At 50.3% G+C, this 23,058-nt stretch overlaps 2 protein-coding genes across 3 annotated transcripts in view; one reads left to right on the top strand and one right to left on the bottom strand.

Annotated features, from left to right (window-relative positions):
* Positions 1-20,511, top strand: part of Dnah10 (dynein axonemal heavy chain 10) — a 149,456-nt gene extending 128,945 nt beyond the window's left edge. The window contains exons 59-79 of the mRNA XM_008839272.3: positions 864-1,000; positions 2,037-2,254; positions 2,360-2,581; positions 2,842-2,989; positions 4,115-4,394; positions 5,252-5,481; positions 6,298-6,571; positions 7,355-7,459; positions 7,981-8,135; positions 9,205-9,359; positions 11,645-11,828; positions 13,237-13,437; positions 13,669-13,878; positions 14,019-14,114; positions 14,706-14,877; positions 15,525-15,656; positions 15,813-16,024; positions 16,110-16,277; positions 17,671-17,851; positions 18,902-19,047; positions 19,539-20,511. Coding sequence (XP_008837494.1) covers positions 864-1,000; positions 2,037-2,254; positions 2,360-2,581; positions 2,842-2,989; positions 4,115-4,394; positions 5,252-5,481; positions 6,298-6,571; positions 7,355-7,459; positions 7,981-8,135; positions 9,205-9,359; positions 11,645-11,828; positions 13,237-13,437; positions 13,669-13,878; positions 14,019-14,114; positions 14,706-14,877; positions 15,525-15,656; positions 15,813-16,024; positions 16,110-16,277; positions 17,671-17,851; positions 18,902-19,047; positions 19,539-19,685 — 3,773 coding nt within the window. The 3' untranslated portion in view covers positions 19,686-20,511. The remainder of the gene's footprint in view (positions 1-863; positions 1,001-2,036; positions 2,255-2,359; positions 2,582-2,841; positions 2,990-4,114; positions 4,395-5,251; positions 5,482-6,297; positions 6,572-7,354; positions 7,460-7,980; positions 8,136-9,204; positions 9,360-11,644; positions 11,829-13,236; positions 13,438-13,668; positions 13,879-14,018; positions 14,115-14,705; positions 14,878-15,524; positions 15,657-15,812; positions 16,025-16,109; positions 16,278-17,670; positions 17,852-18,901; positions 19,048-19,538) is intronic.
* Positions 20,512-20,605: 94 nt separating this feature from the next.
* Positions 20,606-23,058, bottom strand: part of Ccdc92 (coiled-coil domain containing 92) — a 31,595-nt gene continuing 29,142 nt past the window's right edge. For both annotated transcript variants that reach the window (XM_008839263.3, XM_008839264.3), the window contains exon 4: positions 20,606-21,912. In XM_008839263.3, coding sequence (XP_008837485.1) covers positions 21,140-21,912 — 773 coding nt within the window. In that variant the 3' untranslated portion in view covers positions 20,606-21,139. The remainder of the gene's footprint in view (positions 21,913-23,058) is intronic.

Genomic DNA, 23,058 nt, shown 5'->3' with positions numbered 1-23,058 from the left:
CTATATACATGAATCACTGTCTCAAAAAGAAAAAAAAAAGGAAAGAAAGTAAAAAAAGAACATGTTCAATCCCCAGCAGAACCCCACGTAAAGGTGGAAGGAGAGGACCAACTCCACAGAGCTGTCATCTGATCTTAATCAACATGTGCACCATGGCATGTGCGCATACACATGCATACACACACATAGACTCACATATACACAAACATACTCACATACAGGCAAACACATATACAAACACATACACATAAATTCACACACACATATATAAACACACACAAACTCACACATGTGCTCACACAAAAACACACGCACATACACATTCAAACACACACATACGCACACACACATTAATCAACATTTTTTTTAAAAGAAAGTAAAAAGAACTAACTACCAATGCCCTTTCCCAGTCCCTTAAGCTAAACACACTCTAATAGCAGCTGTGAAATCCCAGCCCATCCTCCTGGACACAACTGGATGGACTTCATTTCTGTGACTTTGCTCCTGGGGTGATGGTACAAGTGGAGGTGACCAGAAACCTGTCACTGCTTCCAAATCCCTGTCAACCTTCTGCCTGATCCTGTTGTGCCTAGCTAGATGCCTGATCCCCAGGACTGGAAGAGGCCCAGTGGAGGCCTTGGGGTCGTATGACATCATAGGGTGTTCCAGGTTACAGTATCTTTGTGCCTCTCACCCATCTTCAGCTGTACATTGAAGAAACTCCTGCACTGTAGGTCACCAAGGAGTCCACCCCAGGCCACCGAGGAATAGGGGGACTTCCTTCATCCACAGGCAATGTCTCCAGTTTTGTCCTCCTTGAGAAGGAACTCACCAATAACTGTGCCTTTGACACCTCCCCCCAGGCCTCTTGAAAACTCTCAACACCACAATTGAAGAGATGGAGGCTGTGAGCAAGGCAGGGCTAGGGATGCTGAAGTTCGTGGAGGCTGTCATGGGGTACTGTGATGTATTCCGAGAGATCAAACCCAAAAGAGACAAGGTGAGCCAGCCCCACTACCCAGACCCCACCCTGGAGTCAGAGTTCAAGTATCCATAGCTCTGCTGGAAAATTCTTGCAGGTCCTGACCTGAAACCACAGAACGACTTGCTAACTCTGGCCACTGCTCTTACTCACACATCATATGGATAGAGCTGAGACCCATGTGCAGAGAGTAGACAGGTGTTCACAGCTGTTCTGCAGCAGCCTATCAGTCTTAGTGCTGTTGACTTTAGGGCCAGCTCGTCCCCCTTGCCTTCCTATGCATTGCAAAGTATTTAGTGGCGTCCTTGTCTCTGCCTACCGGATACCAGTTTCCCTTACCCAGAAATGTCTCCAGACATTGTCCAGGTTCTTTGTGTAGGCAGGTCAGCCCCATCACCAACAGCTGGACTGCACATGAAGGTGACAGGTGGAGTCTATTGGCCAGTCTTGATATTACTTTTCCATCAGAATTTGATCCCATAGAGGTTATAGGAAGAATAGTGTTGTCTTCAAGGTGTTCTCTTGAGTTTTGGACTTAGAGCCACCAAGCCTCCTTCCTGTGAATTCAGGATATACCACCTGAGCTATCTGCCATCTTAGGGGCAGGCTGTCTTTTTTGAATAGAATGTAGAGCTTTTGCATTGAAGAGAGGCTCAGAAAAGAGGTCATGTGCTGCGCTGGGGGGAGAGCACTTGCTATGCAAGCAAGAGGACCTGAGTTCAGATCCTCTGTACCTGTCCAAAAACCAGGTCTGTAACTCCAGTCCTGGAGTGAGCAGAGACAGGAGATTCACTGGGACTCACTGGCTGACAAACTAGCCAGAAAAAGGTGAGAGACCTAGACTCAAGGGAATAAAACAGTAACAGAGCAGGATACCCAGTGTCCTCTGCCCTCTGTGCACATGGGCGTGCGCGCACACACACACACACACACACACACGCCTCACCACAGCATCTGGAGCCCCCACCAATGTGTGTACAGAGATGCCGTGTGAACACACTTTCTGCCTGCTGTGGGGCCCTCTGCCATTGCTCTGCCCACTGTCTTCACATAGGTGGCCAGGCTGGAGCGGAATTTCTACCTAACCAAAAGGGAGCTAGAACGGATCCAGAATGAGTTGGCAGCAATCCAGAAGGAACTGGAAGCTCTTGGGGCCAAGTATGAGGTAGCCATCCTGGAGAAGCAGAAACTTCAGGAGGAGGCAGAGATCATGGAGCGGCGGCTGATCGCAGCTGACAAGCTTATCTCTGGGCTGGGATCAGAAAATGTCAGGTCAGCTGGCACTACCCACCTGAGGAAGCTCTAGTCTAGTTGGAAGCAGGTTCCTGTTGGTTCTGGGGAAGGTAGCTGCTCAGGTGGCCTCCCTGTCTCATGTAGATGGCTCAACGACCTGGATGAGCTGATGCATCGGCGGGTAAAGCTGCTGGGTGACTGCCTGCTCTGTGCAGCCTTCCTGAGCTATGAGGGTGCCTTTACCTGGGAGTTCCGAGATGAGATGATCAACCAAGTGTGGCAGAATGACATCCTGGATCGGGACATCCCCCTGAGCCAGCCATTCCGTCTGGAGAACCTGCTCACAGATGACGTGGAGATCAGCAGGTGTCAAACTGGACCAGGAGGGGCTCAGGATGGGGTTTGCATGTGTGCCACCTACAGGGAGGGCTGTGGTCTTTGGAGCAGAGCCAGAGATCCAGCCTACCTGGGTGCACAGTGAGGGCAGGGTGAGCCCAAACCCAGCCCCAAGCAGGGTCCAGTAGCCTGGCAACCAGAGGTTGTTCTGGAAAACTGACCCATCACCTCCAGCCTTTGGCTCTAATGTTGGTGGGGGGAAACTCCATCTTCCTGTGGTGTCCCTGCAGGTGGGGTTCCCAGGGCTTGCCCCCTGATGAGCTCTCAGTCCAGAATGGCATCCTTACTACCCGGGCCAGCCGCTTCCCACTCTGCATTGACCCCCAGCAACAGGCCCTCAACTGGATCAAGAGGAAGGAGGAGAGAAACAACCTGCGGGTATGGCCTCACCTAGCCCACAGCCTGGCCCTTGCCCTGCCCTGGACCCACCCAAGGTCCCTCTTCCTACCATTTTCCAGGGTGTAGAACAACTAAACAATCTTGACTTTGACTGGGCTGCAGGAGCACTTCCTTCCACAGAGTTTGGAGCATCTTCAGGAAGGGGATAGTGTCTTCTGTCTTTAGTTCTTTCTGTCCACCACAGGGCTTGGTGGCCCTGAATGCGCACTGTGGGCTCTTTAGAGCTAGAGTGTGGGTAGGGGCTGGTGAGGAGAGAGGATAACACAACAGCTTCATTGGGATGTAATTCACTTAGTGGCACTCATGTAAAGCATGTGATTCAGGGATTTTAGTGTATTTTCGAGTCATTTAACAGTTAACAGCTTAGAATATTTTTATCCCCTTCAAGAACAACTCAGCCAGGGTCAACCACTAATATATTCCCTGTCTCCATGGGTCTGCCTATCTGGATTTCTCCCATCACTAGGTCTTTTGTGACTGGCTTCTTTCACTCACCATTGTTTTTGGTGGTTCATCCAAGCTATACCAGGTGTGGGTACTCCATTACTTTTTATAGCTGCATATTGTTCCTTTGTGTGGCTATACCACATTTTGTTGATCCATCATTTGATAAGCATCTGGGTTGTTTCCACTTTTGATGCTATGAACATTTGTGTTTGAATGGGTACTAGAAATATTTGGTTTTGGGGGGATCATCACACATGCCACAGTGTGCATATGGAGGTCAGGAGACAACTTTGTGAAGTTGATTCTCTTCTTCTACCATGTGGGTTCCTGGGATTGAACCTGGGTCATCAGACTTAAAAAGCAAGTGGCCTTACCTGCTGAGCATCTTGTCAGCCCTGTGTCCTTGTGTCTATTTGGATATGTGTTGCCTCCCAGTCCTCTAGGGTATGCACTAGAGTAGGAGTGCTGGGATGCTACCCCTTTTAGCTCAACTGACAAGTTAGCAATTTTCTGTTACCCCTATCATCACTTTCTGGCCCTTGCTTCCCCTCTCAATTCCTTTGGACACCCCTGGTCCCCCTGCCTCCTGAGGAGGCCCCCACATTTGTGGAGGGCTCAGTCAGGCATGACCACTCCCTGCTCCTGCCCCTCTCGCAGGTTGCCTCCTTCAATGACCCGGACTTCCTTAAGCAGCTAGAGATGTCCATAAAGTATGGGACGCCCTTCCTGTTCCATGATGTGGATGAGTACATCGACCCTGTGATTGACAACGTCCTGGAGAAGAACATCAAGCTCTCCCAGGGCCGCCAGTTCATCATCCTAGGTGACAAGGAAGTCGACTACGACTCCAACTTCCGGCTCTATCTCAACACCAAGCTGGCAAACCCCAGATATTCCCCGTCAGTGTTTGGGAAGGCCATGGTCATCAACTACACTGGTAAGAAGGGACAGAGCTAGCCATACACTCTCAGGGCCCCTTTGGAGACTGCATCTGAAGTCTCAAGGGCACATGGCACCTGGTGGCCCCTGTTCTCCCCCTTGTAGCTGTCTGTCTTCACTGGTCAGCTCTAAGTGTGAACAACCCTCAGAAGCCTGGGGGCTTTGGATGGCAGTGAGCCGTGGATGCCCAGGCTTGCCCAGTGTGGACCCTGGCACTGTGGGGTTACTCCACAGGGCAGGGACAGGAAGAAGCCAGCCTATCTTTGTTTCTCTCTCTCTTTCTCTCTCTCTCTCTCTCTCTCTCTCTCTCTCTCTCTCTCTCTCTCTCTCTCTCTCTCTCTCTCTCTCTCTCTCTCTCTGTCTCTCTCTCTCTCTCTCTCTCTCTGTTTCTCTCTCTCTGTCTCTCTCTCTCGACAGGGTCTCCCTATAGCCACAGCTAGCTTGGAACTTGCTATGTAGACAGCAATCTGCCTGCCCCTTCCTCCTGAGTACTGGGATCAAAGGGATGTGCCATCACACCCTATTATCTTCGTTTCTTCTAATGGAGGTGTAGATTTTTAATTTTCTCTACCTCTTGATAGAGTTCAGTAGGAACAGGAAATGTCTCACATTTTCTGGAGTGTCCCATGTTCCTGAGGTCCGCCAAAGGTGTGAACCCAGGGCTTCACTTCAGTGTGTCAGCCTCCATTCAGCAACTCTGCTCCTAGTCTCTCCTCCTGGGAGTCTCACTTGGTGGCTGTGGGTCCCCTGCTTCCACCATGCTGTCCAGGACCAGCCTGTGTTTGCCAGGTGTGGCTGTGACTGGATGGTGCAGGAAACAGCGGGCAGGCAGTGAGGGCTGCTCCTTGTCCTCAGTCACACTGAAGGGCCTGGAGGACCAGCTGCTGAGTGTGCTGGTGGGTTTCGAGAGGCGTGAGCTGGAGGAACAGAGGGAGCACCTCATCCAAGAGACAAGTGAGAATAAGAACCTGCTGAAGGACCTGGAGGACTCGCTCCTGCGGGAGCTGGCCACATCCACAGGGAACATGCTGGACAACGTGGAGCTGGTGCAGACCCTGGAGGAGACCAAGTCCAAGGCCGTGGAGGTGGGTGCACCTTGGGAGCAGCACTGATGCCTTCTAGCTCCATGTCTGTGGTCTCAGGGGCTCACTCACAGCTGCCAGCTTCAGGGGCGAGGGCATCAAACTGGAGCTTTGAGTTGCCTTTTTCTTGCCAGACAAGAAAAGGTCACCTCTATCAGGGTGACCTTCTGGGGGCAGGGGCACTGCTATGCGACCCGCCAGCTTGCTTGAATTGAGAAGGATAGAAAACCTAACCCTGCCAGCTTTAAGTCAAAAGGGAAATTACTAGCTTAGAAAGCACAGAGGTGCAGACGGGGCTCAATCCAGTATCAAAAAGTACCATACAGAATCCCTATCTCTCCATTTCTGTGCCGGGCCTGTTCTGGGTTGGCTTCATCTTCTTCCAGCTTCAGCCTTAAAGGACATGGCCTGATGTCACTTCAGGTTCAAGTTCAAGGGCAATGTCCTAAGATCCTCAAAGTCACATGCCAGCTCTAAGCCAGTCCCAGAGTCATGGGGCTGCTGGGCTTGGCTTGGCTGGGTCTGTCTGCAGGTTCCTTCTCAATGTGGAATGATAGGAGGAGTGGGTCTCCAAGAGCAAGCTGGAGTATTCCCAGTGCATTCCTTGCCATGACTTGGGACCAAGACTTAAGCCATAGATCCACTACATCTTGCATGGGCTGGGCACCCTTAGCTTCCCAAAGGCCCTGGCTGTCAACTCCAGGGAGCATGGCGTGGTCTCTTTGTGGTCCCCCACATTCTACCCTCCACCGCCCCAGGTCTTCCAGGCTGCCTGTGTCATCACTTGCCTTTTCCAGGGTGACTGGTGTCTTTTCCCAGGTGTCAGAGAAGCTGAAGCTAGCAGAGAAGACAGCACTAGACATTGACAGGCTGCGGGATGGCTACCGGCCTGCCGCGCGCAGGGGTGCCATCCTCTTCTTTGTGCTGTCTGAGATGGCGCTAGTGAACACCATGTACCAGTACTCACTCATTGCCTTCCTGGATGTCTTTGGGCTGTCACTGAAGAAGTCGCTCCCTGACTCCATCCTCATGAAGCGACTGAGGAACATCATGGACACACTGACCTTCAACATTTACAACTATGGCTGCACAGGTGAGTGGGAAAGAGGGCAGTCAGCAGCAGTAGCATGCAGGCCGCTTACCTTATGGAGGGTTGTTGAGAGCGTCCACTTCCAAATTGCATCTGGAGTGAGAGGGATTCATGCACTGCAAATCCACCAACACTGAATGTCTTCCCAGCCTGAGCATATGTTTCGGGTTCTGGACTTATACAGTCCCTGGAATGAAATCTAGACCACATGCTAAATCTCTTAACTTTTGTAGGAACTGACCAACTGTTTTCCAAAATGACTATTATTTTTCAATCCCCAATGCACTGGTTTTAAAGAACTTCAGTCTGGACCATCCCAAACACATACAGAGGTGTGTGAGTATTTTGTATGTGGGTACCATATGGCTAGGACTCGCTCTGGCATTGTCTACACTATCTGCCCTCTTGGTCCATAGTGGACTCACCTGTCTGTAAACATTGCAGGTTAAATCTCTTAAGAGGGTCAGTGTGCTTTTCCTGTAAAGTGCTTAACAGTTACTTCAGGCTCTGAAAGTCCCATGTCTCTATCATAGCAACTTGGTTCTGCTGGTGAAGCAAACCCAGCAGTCGAGAGAGTAGCTCCTGTCCATTGTACATCATGGAGTGTGTGACTCCTGTTGATGAATCAGCTGCCAGGTGAATCACCCTTTTTACTTGGACAGCCATGGACATCAGGTGCAGAGGGACAAGTGTAGCCATTTAACAATTTTGGAATTTACTTGGTTTCCCTTGAGCTTCAGGATGGTGTGTTTTGAAGGTCCATTCATGTCTGCCTTTTCTCCACAGGGTTGTTTGAGAGGCACAAGCTCCTCTTTTCCTTTAATATGACCATCAAGATAGAGCAGGCTGAGGGGAGAGTCCCCCAGGAGGAGCTGGACTTCTTCCTCAAAGGTAGAAGGACTTTCTTTTTCCTTCCCAGCATCTGCATAGCCTGCATGGGACATGCTAGATCTGTTTACAACAAACACCACCAGCAGCAAAAATCCCTTTAGCCAGGTATGGTGGCACAGGCCTTTAATCCTGGCAGGCGGATCTCTGTAAGATTGAGGTCATCTTGGTCTACACAGTGAGTTCCAGACCAGCTGTGGCTACAGGGAGACCCTGTCTCAAAAAGACAAACAAAAACAAAACAAATAAAAAAATCTTTAAATGTGGCTTCCAAAGCCTGTGCTTCATCAAATACCCCCACAGAAAATACTAGCCTCAGAAGTGCTTCTAGCGTGGCAAAAGGAGCCAAGGCTAGAAGCCAGGCCAAGCTGCCTGGCCTGGGGGTCACTGGTGACAAGGAAAAGCCCATGCCTCCTTCCTCCTCCTTGGTAAATGGACCTCTCTCCAAAGCAAGAGCTGTGGAAGTATGACATGATATGCTGGGTGCAGGCAGTCCATGACTCATACCTTCTCTCTGTGGTTAGGAAACATTTCCCTGGAGAAGAGCAAACGGAAGAAACCCTGCACCTGGCTGTCTGACCAGGGTTGGGAGGACATCATTCTCTTATCAGAAGTGTTTTCAAATGACTTCGGAGACCTCCCTGATGACATTGAGTGTCATCTTCCCATCTGGCAGGAAGTGAGCATACTTTCTCTCTCCTTCCTGACATGCCAGCCATCTCCATGCTGAAACTGTGGCCTCCTACTTGCCAGGGAGATGCTCCCTGGAGAAAGCACTCCATGTGGTCAGCACCCTTGAGCTTCTGGATACAGTTCTCCTTCATCCAGACCAGCTAACTATGTGGAAGCCACCTGCTCCTCTATTCACCCATCATCTGCCATCCATCTACCCATCTGTTTGTCCATCTATCCATCCATTCATTCATCTACCTGTTCATCCATCCATCATCTACCCATACATTCATGTCAGTCTATCTATCCATCCAAATGGCCATATGTCTATCTCTCCATCTCTCCATCATGCTGGATATCCACTTATCCATCCATCCCTCTGTCACCTATCCACCTATCCATCCATTCATCTCTCCATCATCCATCCATATGTTCATTTATCTATACATCTTTCTGTCATCTGTATTATCCATCCATCCTTTTGTCCATTGTCCATCTCACCCATCCTTCTATCTTTCATCCATCTCTCTATCACCTATCTACCTGTCTATTCATCCATTTTCTATGATCTGTCTACCTACCCAGCAATCCATTTATCCATCTGTCCACTTATCTGTTCACCTGCCCATCATCTACCTATCCATCAGTCTATCCATGCTATCTATCCATCCATCTTCCCATATATCCATCATCCATCCATCTGTCTGTTATCCATATGTCCATTACCCATCCATCTATCCATTCATCTGTCCATTGTCCACCTGTCCTCTACCCATCCATCTGTCTGTGTATCTATCCATCCATCCATCTCTCCATCACCCATCTACCTGTCCATCCCCCATCTCTCCATTACCCATCCTGTCAATCCATCCATCTTTCCAAGAAGTCCTTACTGGGTACCCTGGCTGGGTACTATAGACTCCACAGTGATGGAGACTCAGTTCTTCCCTTTCTGAAGTTCATAGTTTTGGGTGTCCACAGTGGCCTCTCTGGATCAGAAGTTCACACAGATTCCCTCTACCTTGGAAACCATAGCCTGAGCAGATGCCATAGTAAGCATTCTTTGTTTCTCCCAGTGGTATAACCTGGATTTCCTAGAGCAGTTTCCATTTCCCCTGGGCTACGATGAAAACATCACTGCTTTTCAGAAGTTGCTTATTTTGCGTTGTTTCCGAGTGGACCGAGTATACCGGGCGGTGACTGATTATGTGACCCTCACCATGGGAGAGAAGTAAGTGTGTGCTTTGTTCCTGTGTGGTGGGCTAAGGCCATCTCCCACCAGACTCACAGGAAACAGGGCTGGTCCACTTCAAAGGACTGTCCTGGTCCTGTGTGTGAGGAGCTCATGACATCTACTCTAGAACAGGAGTGCTACAGACAAACACCAGGGGCCACATGGGCCAGGTCAGATTTTACAATAACCACACCAGGGCAGAAGAAGAAATATAATATTCTAAGTCATTAACTTAATGTTTGTGTGTGTTCATGTATATACAGGTACATGTATGTGGGTGGGTGTGCACCTATGTGTGTATATACTTTGAGACCACAGGTCAACCTGGAATGCATTCCTCAGGTACTATCCACTTTGTTTTTCAAACAGGGTCTCTCACTGGGACCTGGGGTGCACCTAGATTAGACCAGGCTGGCTGGTCATTGAGTCCCAGGGATCTGCATGCCTTTGCCTCCTCAGCACTGGGATTCCAAGCACTCACCATCATACCCAGCTTTTTATGTGGGGATCAAATTCAAATCCTCATGTTTTCATGGCAAGCATTTTACCAATTGAGCTATCTTCCCAGTCCCTTAATTTTACTAGCATTTTTTTTTTTCGTTCTTTTTGAGACAGGGTCTCCTTGAAGCCCCAGTTGTCCTGGAATTCACTATGTAGACCAGGCTGGCCTTGAGCTTACAGAGATCCGCCAGTCTTTGCCTCCCGAGTGCTGGGATTAAAGGCATGCGCCACCATGCCTGGCTTAGCATTTTTATTTAATAGAATGCATTAAAGTATTATCACTTCACATAATTAGTATCAATATTATGAGATATTTTACGGGCTTATTTGGTATTCAGTCTTCAAAGTCTTGGGTGAGTTTGTACTCATATCATATTTCAGCAGACACAGTCCAATAATTGTGTGTGCCTGGTGGCTGCCATATTGGCTAACACAGATGTGGCACTGAGCCAAGCAGGTAATGTATCGTTGTAAACTCAAATGTGCCTTCATCAGCAAGCTGTGGATGTGAGGGAAAGGATCTGGGAGGGAGGGGCACAATGGCAAAATGGAGAGTCAAATCCTGTTTCTGGGGCAGACCCCTGAGCTACTGCCCACTGAGAGCAGGTGACAGTGGCTACCCTGAGTGGCTTGATCCTCTACCCTTTTGGAAGGAGCTAGAAATTCAGGTTTTAAAATGTGAAATCTCCTACTCTTTACGCATAGGTAGTAGTCATAGTCTGTTTTGTATTGCTACAACTAAATACCTGATGCTGGGTAATGCATAAAGAAAAGAGGTTTTTCTGGTTCATGATTCTGATGGCTAGAAAGTCCAAACAGTATGGCCCCAGCTTTGGGTGAGGGCCCATCACAACTTGGTAGAAAAAGAAACAGCCACATGCAGAAGGGCCCACACAAATGGGGAGTCTTACTTTATAACTACCTGATCATGTGAGAAGTAACCTGGTTCTGTGAGAAGTACATTAATCCCTTCCAAGGATAGTGCCCCATGATCTGCTTCCAGCAGGCTCCACCCTTTAAATGCCCACTACCGCTTGGCACTATCACACTGGGGCTCACGTATCTAGCACATGTGTTTGGTTGACAAATTATATCAAATTATGGCAAGGACTAGTTTAAAGAAATATTTTATCTATTATTTTTATTTTATTTGTATGAGTGTATTGCCTTCATGTATGTAAGTGTAACCATGTCATGCAATGCCCAGAGGTCAGAAGAGAGCATCAGATTCCCTGGAACTAGACTTAGGATGGTTGTTAGATACATGTAGGTGCTAGGAACCTAGGTCTTCTGCAAGAGCAGCCAGTGCTCTTAATTGCTGAGCCATCTCTCTAGCCCTGGGACTATTTTTTTTTAAAGTTAAATAGCAACAAAAAAACAAAGAAACAAATAAAATAAAAAAACAAACCCCAAAGAAAGGGGCTATGTGGGACATGCCCGTGGAGTTGATGTGTAATTTCTGGGTGTGTGCCAGAGGCCTGTCTACATGGAGGGCAGGTCAAAGCACCCAACGCAGCAATAAACTATTGAACTGAACCCAACAGGTACAGATGAGCTAGGGGGAGCCAGGGAGGTCCCCACCAAGCAGGAGGGCATCACCAGGCGTGAAGGTGGGTGTGGGTGTGTAACTGGATTCTCAGACCAGGATAAATGTGTGAAGAGTGCATGAGAGCCCTAGTGAGAAGGTCGTAGATACCAAGGATGAGGCAGTGCTGATGAGATGGGTGGCCTTGGCCTGGGGCTGACCTCTGGGTTTTTCTTATATTCTTCCTTTTTTCCAGGTATGTGCAGCCCCCAATGATCAGCTTCGAGAACATTTTTGAGCAGAGCACCCCCACATCGCCCATTGTGTTCATCCTGAGTCCTGGCTCTGACCCTGCCAGTGACCTCATGAAGCTGGCTGAACGGAGTGGCTTTGGAGGAACTCGCCTCAAGTTCCTTGCGATGGGTCAAGGTCAAGAAAAGGTAACCATGGGAGGGATGAGAGCTGGGTCTAGGAGTTCTCTGGGTAGAGCTAAGAGCCCCACTCCCTGGTGAGTGGCAGGGTCATGTTGGAAGCCAGACACTGATGGCATAACTGTGGTCTCATCCTGGAGTGACTGCTGAGCTCTGCTGTTTTCAGAGCCTTCTGTCACACAGTCATATGACCCTTGGTCCCAGCCACAGCCCTGTGTAAGCATTTAAATTTTGTTGATTTTATGTATGAGTGTTTTGCCTTCATGTATATAAGTGCATCACATGTGTGTGATACCCATGGAGGCTAGAAGAGGGTGTCAGATCTCCTAGAACTGGAGTTATGATGGTTGTTAGTTGCCATGTGGGTGATGGGAACTGAACCTGGGTCTTCTGGAAGAGCGAGCATCCAGTGCTCTTTTTAAAAAAATATTATTTTAATTTTATGTGTATGTATGTATTGCCTGCATGCATGTGAGTGCACCTGTGTTGTGCAATGCCACGGAGGTCAGAAGAGGGCTTCAGATTCCCCTGGAACTGGAGTTAAGGATGGCCTGCAGCCGCCATGTGGGTGCTGGGACTTGAACCTGGGACCTCTGCAAGAACAGTCCGTGCTCTCAACCCCTGAGCCCTCTCTCCAGCCCCCAGCCAGTGCTCTTAATTGCTGAGCCATGTCTCCAGCCCCTGGCTCAGCATTCTTATGCTCCTGGAGCGTGGTCTAGGAATCAGAGAGGCGAAGCCCAGGGCCTCTGTGGCAGCCCTGAAGAGGCTGCCTGCAGAGTACCCAGGGAAATCCAGGGTTACAGGGAACCAAACAGGAGTACTGACTTTGTTATAGGGTGTCTGTGAGACTCTGGGAAACACTGCCTCCAGCCCAGGTGGTAACAGTGGTGCTAGATGAACAGGGTGCCCCTGACTCTCTCTAGCCCCCAGCCTGGAGGAAGTTATTTCCATGGCAGTGCTCATGCAGATGTAAAATCCTCTGGAAACCAAGATATCATCTGAGGGGGAGGCCTCTTCCCTCTGCAGTGTGCTTGGGAAAGGCCCACAGGCCAGCCTCCATGCTTCTGGCCCTCTGTGTCTGGATCGGTAGGACCAGCTCCTGCTTCCTGGAGGGATGCGCAGGACTCTTGCAGGCCTGGTCCAGAGCAGTGTGGGTGTAGTGTGACTGCGTGAGGCAAGTTGGAGCTCTCCAGGCTATGGAGGCTGAGAAGGAACAAGGCTCACTTCCAAGTCATGGCTGTCCCTGAGGGCACAGGTGGCTTGAAAGATGTCTCTGGGTGTCTTCTCAAAGGCTGTCACTGCAGTGGCTGGTTCCCTGGCTCATTCTGCCCCTGCAGTGGGCCAAACCTTGTCCTTGGGCAAAGCATAGTGTTGGCAAGGCTTTGGAATGCTAGTCCTCCCCTCCATCCTCTTGCAGGTGGCACTGCAGCTGCTGGAGACAGCAGTGGCTCGTGGGCAGTGGCTGATGCTTCAGAACTGCCACCTCCTGGTCAAGTGGCTGAAGGACCTAGAGAAGTCCTTGGAGAGGATCTCCAAGCCACATCCTGACTTCCGCCTATGGCTCACCACCGACCCCACCAAAGGCTTTCCCATTGGAATCCTGCAGAAGTCCTTAAAGGTTTGGCTTTTGGATTGACATGCCCATAGCCCTGTTCCTGATTGCTGCTGAGGGGGTAGAAAGTAGCTTAGAGGGAAGCAGATGCCTTATGCACCTCATCCCCTCTCTTCAGAAGGAATGGTTGTAGAACTTGGGTGTGTGGGACGCCTAGGCCTCCCACCCCAACTAGAGATGTGCTACGGGGATGGCAGGGGTCAGGCTCCTGGGACAGGTCTGCTCTGCCGTCTGCAGGTTGTCACAGAGCCACCCAATGGGCTCAAGCTGAACATGCGGGCCACCTACTTCAAGATCTCTCAGAAAATGCTGGAGCAATGTCCCCACACTGCCTTCAAGTCCCTGGTCTACGTGCTGGCCTTCTTCCATGCTGTGGTACAGGAGAGAAGGAAGTTTGGGAAGATCGGCTGGAATGTGTACTACGACTTCAATGAGTCTGACTTCCAGGTGAGCAGGGGACTCTTCCCTAGCTGGCGTGGCCCAAGCTACCTCCCTTCCAAGTTCACTGACAGCAAGCTGTTGTAGCCCATGTTTTGAAGAGTTGGGCTGGGTATGATCATTGCCCACACCTGTTTCTCCTGCCTAAGGTCTGCATGGAAATCCTGAACACATATCTGACAAAAGCCTTCCAGCAGCAAGACCCGCGCATCCCATGGGGTAGCCTCAAGTACCTGATCGGAGAGGTAGCAGGGCCAGGGTGCGACCTAGGGCTGGGGTAGCCATGGTTTCTGTCCTCTGAGTCCTCAGGGCAATTCCTTCTGGCTCCTGCCCCTCTGTGGCCTCTATAGGATCCCTGATATACTCCTGGCTCCCCCACCCTTCTTTCTAGGCTCAGGGATCTATGGCCTGGTCCAGCTGGGCTCCCTCTGAGTAGAAGCAGTTCCCAGTTCACCATGTGCTGGGAACACAGAAGGAGGCTTGATGTATTTTTAGGGCACAGGGGTCACAGTTCTAGCAGAACTCTTGGGGAAGCTTCTTGATTTGGGGGATTCTGCACAGACTGGTTGCTATCATCTGGGTTCCTGTCTGTCTGTCTGTCTGATGCATTTGGGGGTGGGGTTCCAGTTGCCTACTGGCCCCTGAGGACTCACACTTTGGATCTATCTGTCCTTGAGAAGTCAGAGGCCACAATGTGATCTTGTAGACCAGTCCCTTGTCTACTTGGTCTAAAAGATTGACTAGCTGGGTTGGAGTTGGCCAGTGGTGAGGGCTGGAGCTGCAGATTGTGGGGTGGGTTCTGGGTCCCCATTGGCTCTCACTTCCTCTGGCTTCAGGTGATGTATGGAGGCCGGGCCATCGATAGCTTTGACCGCCGCATCCTCACCACCTACATGGATGAGTACCTAGGAGACTTCATTTTTGATACTTTCCAGCCATTCCACTTCTTCTGGAACAAAGAAGTGGATTATAAAATCCCTGTGGGTGACGTGAAGGATAAATTTGTTGGTGAGATTTCCCAGGCATTATGAAAAGGTTTTTTTTTTTTTTTTAAAAAAACTTTATTATTTTTATTTTAAGTGTATAAGTGTATTGCCTGCATGTATATAGGTGCAACTGTGTTGTGCAATGCCTACGGAGGTCAGAAGGCATCAGGTTCCCCTGGCATAAGAGTTACACGCAGTTGCTAGCTTCCGTGTGGGGCTGGGTCCTCTGCAAGAGCAGCCGGTGCTCTTAACTGCTGAGCCATCTCTCCAGCTCTTGATAGGGTTTTTTTTAAGACCACAGATTTCACCTGTTTTGTTTTCTGCAGTTGACTCCAAAGCTCTTTGCACCCTCTCCTGATGGGACTCTCGGGCTGGTCATGCAAGACTGCCCAGTGGGTTCTTCCTCTCCTCAGAGCTGCTTGTCAGCTCAGATTGCCCACTCTAGAACCACAGTTAATATAACACATTCCACCTGGAAGGGTATCGTGGCTGGAGGACGCTGAGTCATCTGCATAAAAGATACCACGTAGCTGGATGGGCGAGGTGGCGTGGGGCTTTTATTTAAAAACAGGGGGACCCATTTCTTTTATGGAAGGGGCTGGGAGATGGAGGTCCTTAGGAACAGAGCGTGGCCCAACAGTGCAACCTGTTTGTTCTCTGTGATTCTAGAAGCCATTGAGGCCCTCCCACTTGCCAACACACCAGAAGTGTTTGGTCTTCACTCCAACGCTGAGATTGGCTATTACACACAGGCGGCCCGAGATATGTGGGACCACCTGCTGGAGCTGCAGCCTCAGACTGGTACAGCCACCATGGGCTCCTTAGCTGGGGCAAGGGCAGAGGGTGCTCGAGTGCTGCTGGTGGGTGCTTGTAGCTTTCCTAAGAACTAGGAGGCTTGCAAAGCCTATCCCCAACCACCCAGCTGCCTTGCAGTCCCTAAAAGTGTCATCCTTTCAGGGGAATCCAGCAGTGGCATCAGCCGTGATGATTATCTCAGTCAGGTGGCCAAGGACATAGAGAACAAAATGCCCAAGATCTTTGATCTGGACCAGGTTCAGAAGCACCTGGGTGTGAACATCTCCCCCACCTCAGTGGTGCTTCTCCAGGAGTTGCAGCGCTTCAACAAGCTGGCAATTCGCATGACCAGGTCTCTGGCTGAGCTCCAGAGGGTGAGTGTGGAGCCACAGGCAAGGTGCTGCCTGGAGGGAGACCCTGGCTTTCCAGTCCTGCCAAGGCTTCTGATTCTGTCAACAGGCGTTGGCTGGGGAAGTGGGGATGAGCAATGAGTTAGACGACGTAGCCAGGTCTCTCTTCCTCGGGCACATTCCTAACATCTGGAGGAAGCTTGCCCCTGACACCCTGAAGACCCTTGGAAACTGGATGGTCCACTTCCTGCGGCGGTTCAACCAGTACACAATGTGGGTGAGTGCAGGCAGTGGCTCTGCTTTGTCTCCCTAACCTGTACCTCTGTTGAGAGTGTAGGCCTGCCTTTGCACTACTGCCTTGCTGTGCATACATGCAATGATTTTTATCTTGGCAACTGTTCTGTAACCATACACTTTAAGTCTTCTAGCTCATTCATTTAGGGTCCTTATCTTTCCTCATAGCAGTGGACATTTAGGTGGCTACTATATATACTTGTTGCTACAAAGTGCTGTGGGCACATGTCTGTGAGCGCAGTGTTGAGTACATGCTGTGAGTCTGAAGGCATGTGTGTACTTTTAGTACTCGTTTGTTTAAAAAAATTTTTTTTTGTTGTTGTTTTTTGTTTTTGGTCTTTTTTAGCCTTGAAAATCTCATTCAATTTTATGTCTTACAGGGCTTATACTGAGTTCAATATTGTATAACTGTATTAATTCAACAGCAAACCTAAAAAAAATTGTTTTTGGTCTTTGTGAGACAGGATCTCCCTGTAGCCCCAGATGTCCTAGAACTCACTATGTAGACCATGTTGGCCTTGAACTCACAGAGATCCGCCTGCCTCTGCCTCCCGAGTGCTGGGATTAAAGGCGTGTGCCACCACGCCCAGCCTGTTCTGCATTTTTAATGAAGGTGAGGCAGAATGTTTCATGCTTAAAGACATTTTGTGTTTTCTGTGAACTGTCTTTTGACTGTCTTTTGTGGCCCTGTTTCATTTGTGATGGGGGACTCCATCTTTTTACATTGATTTTTTAAAAAAATGTATATGTATGATGTATGGTGTATAGTGTGTATTTATGTATATGCATATTTGTGCCCGTGCATGTGAGAGAGACAGAGAGAGGTGTACAAAAATACCACATGCCACAGTCAAGTGCATGTGTGGAGGTCGGAGGTTAGCTTTCAGGAGCTGATCCTTGCCTTTCTCCTTGTGAGAGTTTCTTGCTCACCACTGCATTCAGGGCTACTTGGCTCCTAAACTGCTGGGGATTCTCTTATCTCTATCTCCCATCTTGCTGCCACTTCTCAGGAACCTTGTTTGTTGAGACCAAGTTTCTCAGAGACCTGGGGCTCATTGATTTGGCTAGGCTGGCTGGCAGGGAGACCCAGAGATCCATTTGTTTCTACCTCCTCAGTGCTGGGATTACAGAGTGACAGTTTTATGTGGATTCTGGGGATCAAACTCAGGTCCTCATACTTGTGTGGCAAGCACTTTACTGAGTGAGCCATTGTTAAATCTCTGGTCCACCTGGAGTTTGGCACTCAGCTTGTTTTCCCCACGGATGGCTAATGACCACAGACCATTTATTATCAAGGTGAATCAGGTCTTTTATTAGCTTTGAACCTGGCATTTGGTAGCAGCTCTGGCTCCCACTACTGCCTGGCCTTCCCCCAGGTCACAGAGAGCGAACCCAGTGTGATGTGGCTCTCAGGGCTGCACATTCCAGAGTCCTACCTCATGGCCCTGGTACAGGCCACCTGCCGGAAGAATGGATGGCCACTGGACCGATCCACCTTGTTCACACAAGTGACCAAGTTCCAAGATGCTGATGAAGTAAATGAGCGTGCAGGGCAAGGTACAGTGAGTGTGTCATGGATCCTTGGCCTCCATTTGGGATTTCTCTTCCAGAGCCACCCCCAACTCAAAAGGATAGGCATTGTATAGACTGGCCCACACTTAAGCCATGCTGTTTGTGACATCTGAGGGCAGAGTTTCTCTTTGGAGACTATCTGGAGAGCTGGGGGTCAATGGCAAGGAGGCCTGATCATGTTCACCTTGCTAGTTTTTAGCAAATGGGCTCCCAAGTCAAGTTAGCTCCTTAAAAGAGGGCATTGGGCAGCATCCCTGTAAATCTTAAGGGCCCAGAAGGTGGGAGCCAGAGAGCACATGGACTAGCTGGCCTGGAGCCTCTAGCAGGCATGTCCAAACTTTTGACAGTGTGACACAACACTGTCACCTACAAAGTTCCCAACTGAGAACTGTACTATCAGGTTACAAAAACAAAGCCACCACTACCATGAAAATTCTCCTGTCTTTAAGTTTGTGATTTTGTGTTGGACTGTTCATCTCTCTTTGCCTCTATGTGGCCTGTGATGCACCGATTTCAGTCCCTCCCTTGGTGCCCTTATGCAGAGGCTAACTGGAAACTCAGTTTTCCTAGGCCATATGCCTTGGGTAGACGCTATTTAACTGGAAAGAACAGATGCCCTTTTATGCCAGTTTAAGGAAAGTAGATTAGTGGGCAAATCTCAAGGGCCTGCTGGCAAGCATCCTTCTGCCACCTTCCATGGGGCAAATGATTTTGTCCTTTGGGTCTCTGCATGCCAGAGAGACCATGCTCCCTGAGGCCTTCCCTGTTGATTCAGAGGATGCTGTGTGCTGTGTGCCAGCTGAGCTGTATACCCTGAAGCCAGGGTCCTGAGGGAGAGGTGCCTGCCTGAACCTGCTCCTATGGAGCCCTGTATCCTGTCTAGCTGTTCCTTTATTCAGGGGAGCTGGGAAGAATGGAAATGGTGAAGGACCTGGGGTGGGAGGGCCACTCAGGGGCCTTTGTATTTGTCCTATGTGCACACTGGTGAGAGCAGCCTCACAGCAGGACACAGGTGCCTCCTCCTGTCACCCCCAGGGTGCTTTGTCTCAGGACTATACCTGGAGGGCGCCGACTGGGACATAGAGAAAGGGTGTCTTATCAAGAGCAAGCCCAAGGTGCTGGTTGTGGACTTGCCCATCCTGAAGATCATGCCCACAGAAGCCCACCGCCTGAAGCTGCAGGTGATGACCATATCCCTGACCCTTACCGTTGCCCTTCCCTTCTACCCTCAGGAGGGCATATGGGGTGTTTTCCACAGTTGTGCCTTTTAAAATGGGGTGCTGGACCTCTATGGGCTGGGACCAGTTCCAGGAAAGTACCTGAGTACACACAAATACTTGAATGCCCATCCACAGGGATCAGGTTCAAGTTCAGACCCCATGATAGAAACCCAGGGGAGACCTTGTGAAATTCTGGGTACACTGCATGAGTCACAAAGTGGCTCCATGCAGTGCAGACAGCAAGCACCCTCTACTTTGCCCTGGCTGGGATTCACATTTAATGAGCTGTCTCTGTGGACTTGGTAGAGTGCAACCCTGCCATGCTGTACATGCATGGTGTTCAGACTCAGCTCCAGCACCACTGAGTGCTAACTGCTCAGAATGAGACCCTCAGTCAGTCATAAGCTGCCACTTCCAATTCTGCAGGCACTTTACCTGCCTCTCCCTTACAGAACACCTTCCGGACCCCTGTCTATACCACGTCTATGAGGAGGAATGCCATGGGAGTCGGCTTGGTGTTTGAAGCTGACCTCTTTACCACGAGGCACATCTCTCATTGGGTGCTGCAGGGGGTGTGCCTCACCCTCAGCTCCGACTAACCCTAAAGTACAAGAGGCGTGCATGAAGCTATCATGCCTATGGCAGGCCACAGAAGCACTGGTGCTTCATGAAGAATGGGAGACTGTTTCAGGGTGTCTCTTCAGAGGTAGGGGTGGGGGGGGGTGATGGGGATGGGCATATGAAAGGTGTTTTTCACTGATCTTCCTTGCATTTGAAATAAGCCATTTAAATGCACTCTTTCCATTAAATAATGTTTTGCTGGTTGTGTGTGTGTGTGTGTATGAGGGCAAATTTCTGAGGTTGCATGTAATGTGCTTATGGAAGCCAGAGGTCAATCTCATGTGTTGTTCTTTCCTCAGGATAAGCCATCTTATGTGTATGTGTGTCTGCCTGAGTTTATGTGCACCATGTCTGTAATACCCACAGAGGCCAGAAGAGGGCACAAGATAACCTAGAACTGGAGTTAAGGTGGTTTTGTGTTGCCAAGAAGGTGCTGGGACTAAGCCTGGGTCCTCTGCAAGAGCAGCAAGTGCTCTTAGCAACTGCTAAGCCACCCTCACCTTCCTGGCAAGCCCTGGCACCGGAGCAATGGCTTCCCACCTCTGACTTTGTTCTAGCAGACACCCCTTTCTGGCAAGAGTTGAGGTTTCTGGGGGCAGGCTGGGGTTGGAGGCAGGGTCTCCATCTCTGTCCCCTGCAGAAATCTCTGGCCTTACATCTCCCACTCTGACCTTTTGGGGCAGGGCCACTGTTGAGCTTAAAAGCTCCAGTGCTCCTCCCTCCCATTGGTCCCCCAGGGCCTGTGTATAATTGGGTCTAAACTCAGCTGGGTGGGGGCAGGGAGGCAGGACAAATGGCGAATACAGCTTCTGCCAAATCTTAGGAACACGAAAGATCTATGCAGTAGCCATCACCACCATCACCGACCCTATTACCCCACAGGAAAAATGAAAGACGCAGGAGCAGGAGGGCGGGTTTAGAAAATAACATTTGTTGGGATCTTGAACATTTTGGATAAAAAAAAAAAAATGAACACACATTCGGGTTGAGGTGATGTGGAGAGTGAGGTCATCTTGCTTAGATCCTATGACACACAGCTGCTTGTGACTGTCTGTTGGGGGAGGGAGTCTCTAGGAGGAGCCAGGGGGCTGCTCAGTCGGCTGCCCTGCAAACAGGGGAGAGGCAGGTCCTGAAGTTGCTCTGGCTTCGGGCGGTGGCTATCTGACTGAGTGTGCCCTAGTAATGCGGACGAGGCCTTGTCCACAAGTGCGCCGAGATCTCATGTCATGGGGCTAGAAGCAAGCTATTGGCATGCAGGTATCAGCCACAGTGCCAGTGGGGACACCATTGTAGTGGTGTCACTATTGGATGAGAGGCGAGCCAGGCATTGCATGGGTCTGGAAACATTTGGCATGGCGGACTGAGGAAGGCATGGGCGAGGTTCCCTGTGGCGCTCACAGTGCATGGACAGCTGTGGGGGATGGCCGCAGCTTCACACAGTTCTGTCTGTCCCTGAGTGCTTCCGTACCACTTTCCCTGTGGTCACCTGGTCCACTGCCCGGGTCTCCCCCTCAGGTTGAGCCTGTGACATGCTGGCATGGTGGATGCGATGGGCCACCCCAACATGGGTCTTGTGTGGCTTATCTCGGGCAGGGCTGTGCTGCCCACTGGCGCCACGATCTGAAGCGATGGGTGGGATGACAAGTGGCCGCTCTTTGAGCTGGACCTCAGTGGACTCCCGAGCCAGCAGGAATGGGGTGGGGTCGGGCATTGCATCCACTGGCTCTCGCAGGAGGAGTTTTCGGCTCTCAGCTCCAAACCTATAGACCTCCTCGAACTCAGGGTGCAGTGGGGCTGACAGGCTCTTCTTCATGCGGCGGCGGGGTGTCTCTGGCAGCTTGTCCTTGGGGGGTGTGGGCTTATAGCTAGCCAGCCCCGGGCTGCCAGCTGGGCTGGCGTCCGAGGTGCCACTAGAACTCAGCAGTTTCTTCTTGGCGGCATGCAGCTGTGAGGTGAGGTAGGCCACGGTGCTGGCACGCTGCTCCAGCTCCCCTGACAGCATGCTCAGCTTGTGACTCTTCACCTTCAGCTCCTCCAGGTACTTCTTCTCCCTCTCTCGGACGGTGTTCTCCAGCACGGCAATGGCCGCGTTCTTCTGCTCCAGTTCTTGCAACAGTTTGAGGTTTTCCTCCTCCTTGGCCTTCAGCTGGGCCTCTAATTCTTCACAGCGTCTCTTCAGCTCCACATTTCTGGAAGAGCTGTCTCCTATGGGAACAAGCCAGGAGCCAGGTCAGAGCCCAGCAGAGGAGGACGAGGTACTCGGCCTGCATAGCAGGTGCCCTGGCAAGGAGCCCTGGCAGGAGGGGTACAGGATGGCCTGCAGGCCCTGCCCCAATAAAGGTGGGTCAGGGGGTCTCTGAGGCCCCTCCCGGCTCCTGGTTCCCTGGCTTACTGCACATAAGAATGTCTCCAGAATCTGAAGATGCTGAAGTTAAAATACCTTGAGCGTCAGCTGGAGGGAGTGTCTCTGGAGTGCCAGCTTTACAAATGAAGGGTGTCAGACAGGTCCCTCAGGTCTAGAACCTACTCTTCTTCCACCTTTACTCTCCCAGCTGCCCAAGTCTAGAACTTTCCCTCTCTGCTCCTTTTGGTGCTCATTGGAAGCCCACTCTCTTCTCCGATCTTCCTAGCCCTGCTTCCCCCAGGGCCCCACCAAATTCCCAGGCTTCCTTTAGTCCACCCTGCTTCCTCTCTTCTCCCTGGTCAACAACAGGTGCTTGTGGCTTAACTGCCAGTCCGCTGGCTACTTCTCTGTCCCTTGCCTTCGGCACCCACATGAACCCTGAGCTATCCCTGCCTTCTCACTTCTTCCACTTGGTCTATCTGGAATTGTGATGGCCATGATTACTCTATCTCCAGATTTGTGCACCCAATATCCATAGGCAACCCTGTAGGGTCTGTAGGGCACCAGACATATGCTGCACACCTCCCATGAGTCTTGTGACCCCCCCACCCACAAATCTGGTTTGTCTGTCTGGGCACTCCTCATGTACATGAGCCAGCAGCTACAGTAGACTCTGAGCTACTAAAGGCCCTATGGGAATGTGTGCATATGTGTACATGTGTATGTGTGAGAGAGAAAGAGAGAATATTTATGAGAACGAATCAGCAAATAGCCTTCCCTAGAAATATGAATTCCATGAGTCTTTTGTGTTTTTGGCCAAGGAGAAAAAGAACACTAGATGATTATTATTATTGTATTATTATTAAATGCAGAACAGGGCTGCAATACAGAAGTCAAACTTGGCACCCACTCCTCTCCCTGAAATATCTTCAGGTGGCTCCAGCCTCCTATCCTGGGTCCTCTTGGCCTCACCCACAGCATGGTAGGCCTCAGCCTTCTTCCCGGTT

The sequence above is a fragment of the Nannospalax galili genome, unplaced genomic scaffold, assembly GCF_000622305.1.
Source record: "Nannospalax galili isolate Female #2095 unplaced genomic scaffold, S.galili_v1.0 scaffold218, whole genome shotgun sequence".
Taxonomy (NCBI): Eukaryota; Metazoa; Chordata; class Mammalia; order Rodentia; family Spalacidae; genus Nannospalax; species Nannospalax galili.
Note: the sequence above shows the minus strand (reverse complement) of the source record. Positions and strands in the feature narration are given on the sequence as shown.